Source organism: Necator americanus, chromosome I, assembly GCF_031761385.1.
Source record: "Necator americanus strain Aroian chromosome I, whole genome shotgun sequence".
NCBI classification, from domain to species: domain Eukaryota; kingdom Metazoa; phylum Nematoda; class Chromadorea; order Rhabditida; family Ancylostomatidae; genus Necator; species Necator americanus.
In genome coordinates, this window is record NC_087371.1 from 27,174,818 (window position 1) to 27,184,304 (window position 9,487).

General features: G+C 43.9%; 1 protein-coding gene across 2 annotated transcripts in view; it reads left to right on the forward strand.

Annotated features, from left to right (window-relative positions):
* The window catches only part of RB195_006988 (uncharacterized protein), a gene marked incomplete at both ends in the record, with an annotated part of 29,256 nt that extends 21,355 nt beyond the window's left edge, over nucleotides 1-7,901 (forward strand). Inside the window, 13 exons of one of the 2 annotated variants that reach the window (XM_064180376.1) lie at nucleotides 832-996; nucleotides 1,053-1,169; nucleotides 1,284-1,434; nucleotides 2,413-2,485; nucleotides 3,088-3,165; nucleotides 6,412-6,547; nucleotides 6,599-6,678; nucleotides 6,742-6,814; nucleotides 6,870-7,000; nucleotides 7,085-7,214; nucleotides 7,270-7,394; nucleotides 7,453-7,662; nucleotides 7,728-7,901. In XM_064180376.1, coding sequence (XP_064037253.1) covers nucleotides 832-996; nucleotides 1,053-1,169; nucleotides 1,284-1,434; nucleotides 2,413-2,485; nucleotides 3,088-3,165; nucleotides 6,412-6,547; nucleotides 6,599-6,678; nucleotides 6,742-6,814; nucleotides 6,870-7,000; nucleotides 7,085-7,214; nucleotides 7,270-7,394; nucleotides 7,453-7,662; nucleotides 7,728-7,901 — 1,643 coding nt within the window. Of the gene's footprint in view, nucleotides 1-831; nucleotides 997-1,052; nucleotides 1,170-1,283; nucleotides 1,473-2,412; nucleotides 2,486-3,087; nucleotides 3,166-6,411; nucleotides 6,548-6,598; nucleotides 6,679-6,741; nucleotides 6,815-6,869; nucleotides 7,001-7,084; nucleotides 7,215-7,269; nucleotides 7,395-7,452; nucleotides 7,663-7,727 lie in introns of both variants that reach the window. The other variant, XM_064180377.1, reaches the window with a different exon arrangement.
* Between the last annotated feature and the right edge of the window lie 1,586 nt (nucleotides 7,902-9,487).

The window sequence follows — 9,487 nt, forward strand, 5'->3', positions numbered from 1 at the left end:
TTGGTGGAAAGCCGTTCAAGGATAGCAAAGTTGGTGAGCCATTGCACTTGAGATCCCCCACCCGTTCGCCCAGCGTCCCTGACAGATTTCTCCGTTCGAGGTTAAGTTGGTCACCCAAACCCTGCTTATCCACCTAGCGTTCTGAGTCTGGAAAAAGGATCTCGCGTGAAGAATTCTCACCTTCTGTACCAGGAGAATGACCTGCCAACCCATCATCCCTTATTATCACCCCACCGGCTTTGAAGGGCCGGTCCTGTTGTGTAAAAGTTGGGCAAAATTCTAGTAAGCTCTGTCCATTTTGTTTCTCTTTCATGGGACTCCTGCAGGTGTTTTCAATAAATAAATTAATTAATGCTGAAAACACTGTCCTCGTTATTACTATAATTAATGTTAAATTGGTTCATGAGAATGGAACGAATGAAGTAGATTGAAGCACTGGTATCCCAGCAAAGTTATCCATGAGGTAATCAAAAAATGCCTCACTGCGTTTCTTCGTCAATCAATAAGCAGAATCAAAGGTGCCTTGAAGATGGTTGAATGAAATTCGAATATGCTCGGTCATGCTCGAACCGCCTCATGCTGCAATGATGGGAATCTTTTTTTTTTTTTGTTCTTACCAAAATTATCCCGGCAATTTGAGAAGAGAAATAGCACCGTCGGATTTAATTGGTGTTTCTGAACGCATATGCTTAATTTCGATTGCTCAGCTTATTTTTTGAAATCTCAACCCAAGGGCTTAGAATACCTGTGTGACGACGTGGCTGTAATCATTCTGAGTGATACTGAATGAATTATTGTCAGAAAATGAAGCAGAGGATGCTCACTTTTCAGGATCCGCTCTTTCCACTTGTCTGAACGGTCAATGGGTCCCACCCATTGGTACTTGTTCTACAACAGGGATCAACTCGGGCAATCAATGCACTATGGCGCCCATAGCACCAATCGGAGCTACTCTTAGCTATTCATCAGGAGGACTCTTTGGACCATGGAACAATGGTAAGGTTTATTCCAAGAAAGCTGGACAATCTATAAGTCAATTTCTTTCATATCAGGAGCAACCGCAACCATGACGTGTCCATTTGGACAGACAGTGATCGGTTCTGCAACCGCAAGCTGCAACAATGGCGTATGGTCCACGCTCGGCACCTGTTCATCATCCAGTGGTAACGGTGAGTAACCTCTTTCGAATCCTCCTCTCACGCCTCCTCTCACCAGCATGGCTGATTTGCTTTCGCGTCCCTACAGCTTCTGTTCGCACTTTCGCACCAACGTTCCTTTTCTAGGAACGTTTGGTGTGACACTGATGCCGCATGGCAACTCATCGCTTCCTTGCTATTTCGGAGTTTTGGAGCCACCTTATGGAAATGTTTCTTACACATATAATGCACCACCGTACCCTTCTGGAACAATTGCCACACTGCGATGTGATGCTGGGTATGCGGTGATGGGTGCATCCACCTCGACATGTGCCGGTGGTTCTTTCTCAATGATTGGCACGTGCAAAATGTTATGATTTTGTTACCTCAGTTTGTCTTTGTTGTTTTTGTCCTGTTTCAGTACCAACTCAGTACTTTTTCCCGGTGTTATTTAAGATCATATTACCAAACGTGTTTATGTGTATGATATTTTTCCAGCATTTGAAATGATTTAGATTCTATGTTAATGAATATTTCCAAGCTAAGAAATTCACTAATGATGAATTGACAGAGACATTAAACTTAAACTCTTCCATTATAAAAACGTATATCCAGAAAAAGTATAGTTCAGATGCGTAAATTTTATAATCACGTTGAATTACTTGACTGCCTTAACCTAAACGGCGCTGATGTGGTCTAACGCAGCTGATCCGCATATTTGCCGGAGGTGTGTCATCCTTAAACATGTCCGAGCCCATCCTCTTCGATCTTCTGCTAGACGTCGTACAGAATCTGTCCGTCCGTCTCTGCTCCATATTCTGCAAAAATTTACGTCACGCCTGAACTGCCTGTCGACGCCAAGTTTCTTCAGTTCGTCCTTCATCTCTTTCTCCCAGAACGTTCTTGTACGTCCAGGTGGCCTTCTCTAGTTTAGGTCTGAATCTTTAGGGGAATTTGGACCAGGCGATCCGATGGACTCCTTATAATGTGACGAAAAAAAGAGAAGACGGTTTTCTGCTATTTCTTTAGATGCCAGCAAAGATGTTCATGTTTTCCTCGCGTCATTCCTCTCTACACCTTATCCACTTCTGAGTAAAGTTCTTCGTTGTGGTACATCATTGGTCAAAAGCAGCTAAGCATCCGTCTGAGATGTTGATGTTTTTCTATAAAGATCTCCCTTTCCTTGCAGTCGAGCTTCTCCATCATCTTTGACGATCCCCAAGTCTCCGAACCGTGGATCATAATGGACAAAATTGCAATGCAGTTCGGAATTCAGTGCAGAGCTGGTCTTTGCCGAATATTTCTCTCATAACTGCCTTCGTTTTTCAGCATGCAGCCCAAATAACAAGGTTAGTCAACGAGTTCAACTGTTCAACTCCGTTCGTTCAGCCTGATTCCACCTAAGCGCCTCGTGGACACCCACATCTTCTTATATCATTTATCAGGGCGGAGTCGTAAACTGTAGGCTGCAGCTGATTCGGATACAGGGTCGACGATATGTTGTAGCTTCGCGCTGCTTGAAGCGAATACTGCTACGTTGTCGGGGTATTCGAGGTAAACCGAGGGACGTCCAAACGGAAAGCGATACAAACAGAATTTTGTGTCGATCTCGTCTCCACAGATGCAGAAGCGAACTTTTTCCTCGGTACCAGAACCGTAAGCGTCTTCTTTGCAACGTTCTGAATACAGTTAGTGGGAGAATCGGCGTCTTCTTCTTGGTCAGTATTCCAATATTTATCGACACCGGTCGGCGGAATTACATTCTGTATTCTTCGACCTTCAGACCTGCCACGTCTTCATTTATGGAACCTTCAAGCTGAGAACAAGTGTGTGGTGGTTGGAATGGAATGTGACGTCTCATACAGGTCTATCTTTTCGGATGTTAAAGAAAGGAGAATGTAATCGAGCTGAAACTTAGGGGTTGTAATCTTACGCTTCCGTTGCTCTTCAGGTGTTAAAGGAATTGTCATTGAGTCCAGTTGTGTTGATGGCGTCGTTCATTCCTCCTAAACGTGCACGCAATAATGAGGTTCGTCTGCTAGCAAACTTTCGTTATAGTACATTTTCTCGGCGGTATGATACCATTTCCCAAGTACATAGCATTGTTCTTTGAGACTCATCTTTGCGTTTGCATCGATTACGACGATAACCGCTTGCTCCCTTAGTATCTTGGATATCAACTTCCTAAATTCATCATAAAAAGCGCCCTTGTGATAGCCTTCAGCGGATTCCGTAAGTGCATGAGCACCTACGATCCAGAATTCGCGTCCTCTGTGATCTCCTAATCGTACAAAGGCACCGCTTGACGATGCTGAGCCGAATTCCTCCGCCTGCTGTAGTCATTCCTCACAGCTGTAGCGCAGTCTCCTACTTCTAACCTCTATCACCCCGGTAATTGCTGTAGTTTTCGATGATGATGATGAGATGTCCTCTGACGCGTATTTACTGCAATGCACCAAACCGCGTATGGAGATATCGTAGCAATCTAGACACAACGGATTGTTGGAGTTCACTCGACAGTGATCGGTACTTCAGAATTATGAAACGAACTTTTTTTGCCAAAGATTCCATGTTACTTCTAGGCATTCGACCTACGGGCCCTGGCAGTGCGCTCGACGACGGCGCCTTTTTGGATATTTGGGAAGTTTGCACTGCTCTATAGGGCAAGTTTCCCAAACAGGCGTAGCTATACTCAGATGCTTGATTGCGTTTAACGAAAGCGTTTAACGAAGTCAAAGAAGCTCCACTAACTGCTATCTCTGAGGATTTTGTTGTTAGAAACCTTTTGTTCCTCAAAATTGCAACCAAATTAACAAGCACAGGGAAAAGCAGTTTTTACTTTAAAAAATCACAAAAAAAAGAACAAAAACTAGGAGCTACTGTTGCGGGACGAAAACTAAAAGATAAAGGATAAAGTGTCTGGCGTTAATCAACCCGTTTGGGATGCGCCCGCACGTTCAGTTCAATTCAGAATCGTTTGAGATTTACGAACGTGTAACTGGCCTCTACAGTGATTTGTGGTGGCTAGCCGATGTGTCAAGTCTGGGTTTTTAACCTCCCCTCCCCCAAAGAAGTCTGGTACCAATTTATCGACCCCGGACAGAACCTTGAGCACTAAGGCGGATTCGAACTTCCGATCGATCGTGCTGTCAGCGGAACGCCTAATTGGCTGCGCTACACCCACTCTTGGAGGAAAATTAACAGGATGAAAGGAAATCTGAATGATCGCAACAAATTCCCTTTATTCTTCTGGTACTACACAGTTAATTCGCGTATGTACAATTCTTAACCATTTTATTTTGCCCCAATTTGGATGACTGTAGTCCAGCTGCGTTAATAAATTTACGAGAGGATACTCTAAAGAAAGCGTCATTGCTAAGAATATTGCACTACTCCGGCACATGAATCAGAAATGCCGATCTGAACTTGTAGGCAATGAGATTCCCGATATTGACGTCCTTCCAGGTCTAGGTTCGGAAAGCAATTGACCAAGTCACTGCTAAAACGCGAAACACCTACTTCAAATCTTAAAATCAGAAACTTCAGTTTATCCAGCGCGCTGCGTCAAGCGTTGTGAAGAGAACTTTTTGCATTCCCAACTGCATGATACCTGTTCGCTTTTATTTTTTCTTATATTTATTTTTATGTTCTTCTGTTGACTCATTTCGAATGTGTGTAACCACTGGGTGCAATGCGGGAATCAAGTTTCTTAAAGCGATAACAAAATCTTTGATGTCGTTTTAAACAAAATATTTTGACGAAACAACACAGGTAAGATTATAGCATTTTGATCACTATCACTACTGAGCCACTTGTTCTGAAGGCATCACCCCACGAATCTGGGGTGGTAGGGATTTCAGGTGGAGTATTCGTATACGAGATCGTAGATTATGGAGAGAAGGGTGATTCCGTCCATTTCTTCCTAATTGCCGTAAAAACAGCCCGGAAGAAACGTCATCGAGCGTTCCGGCGCGCTATTTTCTACAGCGAGTTCGATTTGAGCGCGCCAGCGTTGCGCTGCATCTTCCAGGAATTTTTTTACGGCAATTAGGAAGAAATGGACGGAATCACCCCCTTCCCATAATCTACTATCCCGTATACGAATACTCCACCTGAAATCCGTACCACCTCAGATTCGTGAGGTGATGTCTTCAACCCAACGTAAGATCGTGTTATGTGTGGGAAAAGAGTCATCTCGACTGAAATTGAATCTCCGAGGGACCTCACACCGAACCGCCGTTACCAACTCGCCAATTCTAACGAAACAACCATACGGATACGGCGGATACGCGTTGCCCTATGTAATGTCCACGGCTCCATGATAGCAACTGAAGGTGAACTACTATAAGCCGAGGAATGGATTATAACATGGCAGCACGCTCCTCCTGTCCGACAAATAGCCATTTCAAAAGCACTTCGTCTCCAAGTCGCTCCCTGTACAATGTGCTACAGGACCTCATTACTTTGAAAGCTAACAAAAATTTCACGTTTTTGAGCAGCAGTATTTGATTTTTCACAGAGTTACGTAGCCTACAGCTAACTCCTAGAACACTTTCAGCAATGAACTGTGTTTTAAGCCCTTCCTATCACCTGGATTTAAGCAGGGCCATGCGGTACAGGACAACATTTCTAGAGAAAAAGTTTTTTTTTTTCCACCAGCAGTTTGTAGAACGGAAATGTTACATTCATTTACGGCTCATATATTGCCAATTGCACAAAATGCATTTGGAAAAACGATGAATCCCCGCCAGGGGTGAGCTCAAGGACCCTGACGGACATGTCCGTTCTGGTTTAGGTTGGTCACCGAGTTCCTGGTTACCGTTATTCTACTCTAGCGTTTTGGGCTTGGGACAAGGATCTCCCCTGATGATTTCGCACCCTTTGTAGCAAGGGAATTACTTGTCAACCCACCACGCAATATGCTAAAAAGGGCCAACATTGCTGCATAAAACATGTGTGAAGTTCTAGTGACCTCTGTATTTTCCTGTTTTCGGGAGCACTCAGGGCGTTTTCAGAATAAACATATAAATATTCGGGTGTAGAGCCGCGAACGCTTGGATGTATGTTCGATGAATCCATACGTTATCTGAATTATAAAAAAAATACTTGAGGAGGAATCTTTGCAGTGCCATGTACATCGGTAATCGGACCAATAAATGGTAGAGTCACGTATTCACAAGGAGAGTTCAGTTTTCCATCGGTACGTTATGTTGATTCACCTAAGAAGCAAATATTCTCTCGAAAACAAAAATTTGTATTGCATTCTACTCTTCAGGGAACTAAAGCAACACTCGTATGTGACATCGGATATTCGGTCAGCGGTGCAAGTACTGCGACCTGTCAAAATGGGCTATGGACACCATCAACGCTTGGCCAATGCGTTTCTGGATTAGTTCCAGGCTTGTCTAACAGTGAAAATCGAAAGTTTTGATGACGTTAGGAAGCTAACCACGCTATTGCAGGCGTTATCCCGGGTGGAACGACTTCACAGTGCTCCATAGGAGTATCTCCGGTAGCGAATGGTTTGATCAATTACAGTAATGTGAGCCACTTGCCGCCTAACCGTAAAAGTGCAATACTTTCACTTTAAGCTACAATGGTTCAGGATAAACCGTTTGGCCCTTGGCCTGTAGGATCGACGGCGACATTGACGTGTAACTCTGGATTTTTTCCGTCAGGTACAACTGCAAGTGCAACCGTAAACAGCACTAATATCATCTTGGCTGTTCCTAGGGGTTACGATAAGCACCTGTTCTGGGAATGGGCAATTTCTCCCTGCTGTTCTTGGTCCCTGCACTTCAACGTCTCCAAACGTTCCTACTCCCGGACTTACTTGCCCGGCTCTTCTCGCTGTTGGAGGAACGGTCAGTGTCTTGCAAAGTGATTTTTGTTAATTATTTGATTATTTAGATCTAATTTCGTTACATAAATAACTTGTCGAACCTCAGATATCGTACAGCAGCCCAGGACCTCCTTACGCTGATGGTTCAACGGCAACATTATTTTGCGATCTCGGATACAAGCTCTCCGGCCTTCCTACCGTAGTCTGTAAGACGGGGGCATGGACACCATTTCCAGGTACTATTTCCGTCGAGTTTTCGTGGGTCTGTCCAGTGTTATATTTACATTAAAGGTCTGGGTAGCTGCCTCTTGAGTACGCTTCAAAAACGACCCATAGATGCGCTCATCGTTCAGCATGACCTAAACGAAGAGAACGGGAATTTTTGTCCTGCACCAGTTGCGTCACCATTTGGGGAGGTTCCTGGAATAATTTCTAGACGTTTTTGAGTGAATCTGAGATAAAGTATTGTTTTAGGTCACTTTTTCTAAGACATCGAATTCGAGCGGTTTTCCACCCGGGACGACCGCAGCTTTACGTTGCACTATGGGTCGGTACATTGTTGGGCCTTCTTTTGCCACTTGTTCCCACGGTGCATTCCGACCAATTCTGGGCAAATGTGCGGATGGTAGAGAGGATGCACATCCTGGTGTATGCCTTCCCTTAAGGCCTCCAGCTAACGGAAGAGTAAGTGCAGCACGTCTACCGTTCGCTAATATTATAGATCCCAGAGAATTGTTTTTTTTTTGTAGATCACTTACATTCAATCTGGAAAGCTGGACAATTTCGAGGTTGGAACGACCGCTCTGCTCTACTGTCTCGAATCATTTGCAGTAACAGGGCAAGCAACAGTGGTGTGTTCAAAAGATGGATGGCAACCGTCTAGCGGTTTAGGAGAATGCGAGTCAACAACACGAAAACTTTAGATTTCGACTCCAAAAATGATCATCATACGCTGTTTGTATTCATTGTTGTCGTTCATAAGTCTAACGTTTTACGTCTTTCTCTTTTCATTTGTTATCTGTTGAGGGTTTAAACTTTGTACATAGTTCGCTTCAGGAACACCACATGAAAGCTTTCATTTCTACAACAGATACGACAGAACTCACCAATTTAGTCTATTGATCTCTTTCTATTAATAGATATCTATCCATCCATTCTGCAGCAAAATTTATGCGTATTAAAGATACTTCATTACACAACTTTACTTCACTTTTTCCTCGTCCTGGAAATCCTTTGAAACTTGTAACAAATATAAAATCCGAAAAAAAAATAAATAAAAATGAAGCTTCTTCCAAGACTCAAGAGAAATAGAGCAATCATTACATCGAAAAGAGGATGAAGAATGAAATCAAAGAAATCAGAGTATATGGAGGCAGTGGATGTTCTTCATCCACTGCCTCCATATACTCTGATTTCTTCGACAGTCACATCCATTTATCGCTCATCATCTGAAGGAAAACACGGATATGACAGCTCAGAGGAATGAGATTTCAGGAAAATTTAGCATTATTTTTGGGAACTATGTATGTCCGGTACTCAGTCTCGATAGGGTTAATTTAAAGGCATCACCCCACGAATCTGAGGTGATACGAATTTCATGGTGTGTATTCATATACGGGATCGTAGATTATGGAGGGGTGGGTGATTCCGTCCATTTCTTGCTAATTGCAGTAAAAAAACGGCCCGGAAGATACGGCTTCAGGCGTTCTGGCGCCCTATTTTCCACAGGGAGTTCGGCTGGAGCGCGCCAACCTTTTGCGGCGCCGCATCTTCCGGACCGGCAATTAGAAAGAAATGGACGGAATCACCCTTCCCCCCCCCCTCCCTAATCTACGATTTCGTATACGAATACTCCACCTGAAATCCCTGCCACCTCAGATTTTTGGGGTGGTGCCTTTAACCAAGAAAAATTACAACTATTCCTCAACACCTGAAACTCTTCATAGGTACCTGTCGGAATGCAACATTGCTAACCAGTGAAGCAGACCAGCAGTACTTTGCTTGCTGCTTAAGGCATCTCGTAGAGGCGCTCGTATGATATCGGCTCCTATCTCCCAAACAATTATTTCCCATCTGTCTTTTACAAGAGCTTCGCAAGTAAGGTTCCAAACGGAATCAAAAGAACACTAAATAAAAAGCAGTAACGAGTGAGGAAACAGGTTTTAGAAAAGGATTCAGTATGATGGATCGTATGTGGTTGGGTCAAAACGATGTGAAGTTGGAGCGGTTTCATAGGTGGCTGCACTCGAAGCAGCGCAGTGGAGCTTGTGGGTGGGATCGGGGTGGGACTATCGGGATCTATCAGCCTGGGCGATGCTAGCAAAGATCCCAACTCGAAAGTAGCCGATGCGCTCCACCGAACAGTTCCGACTGCAGCCGGTAGCGCAGCAGCACTGGTGTTCAAGTCGTTTTGACACTTCTGACACTTGACACAACGCTTCTGTTGTTCTCCATTCTCATCAATTTGAAAAAGCCTCAAATTACTTGTGATAGAAATTGTCATGAGGTA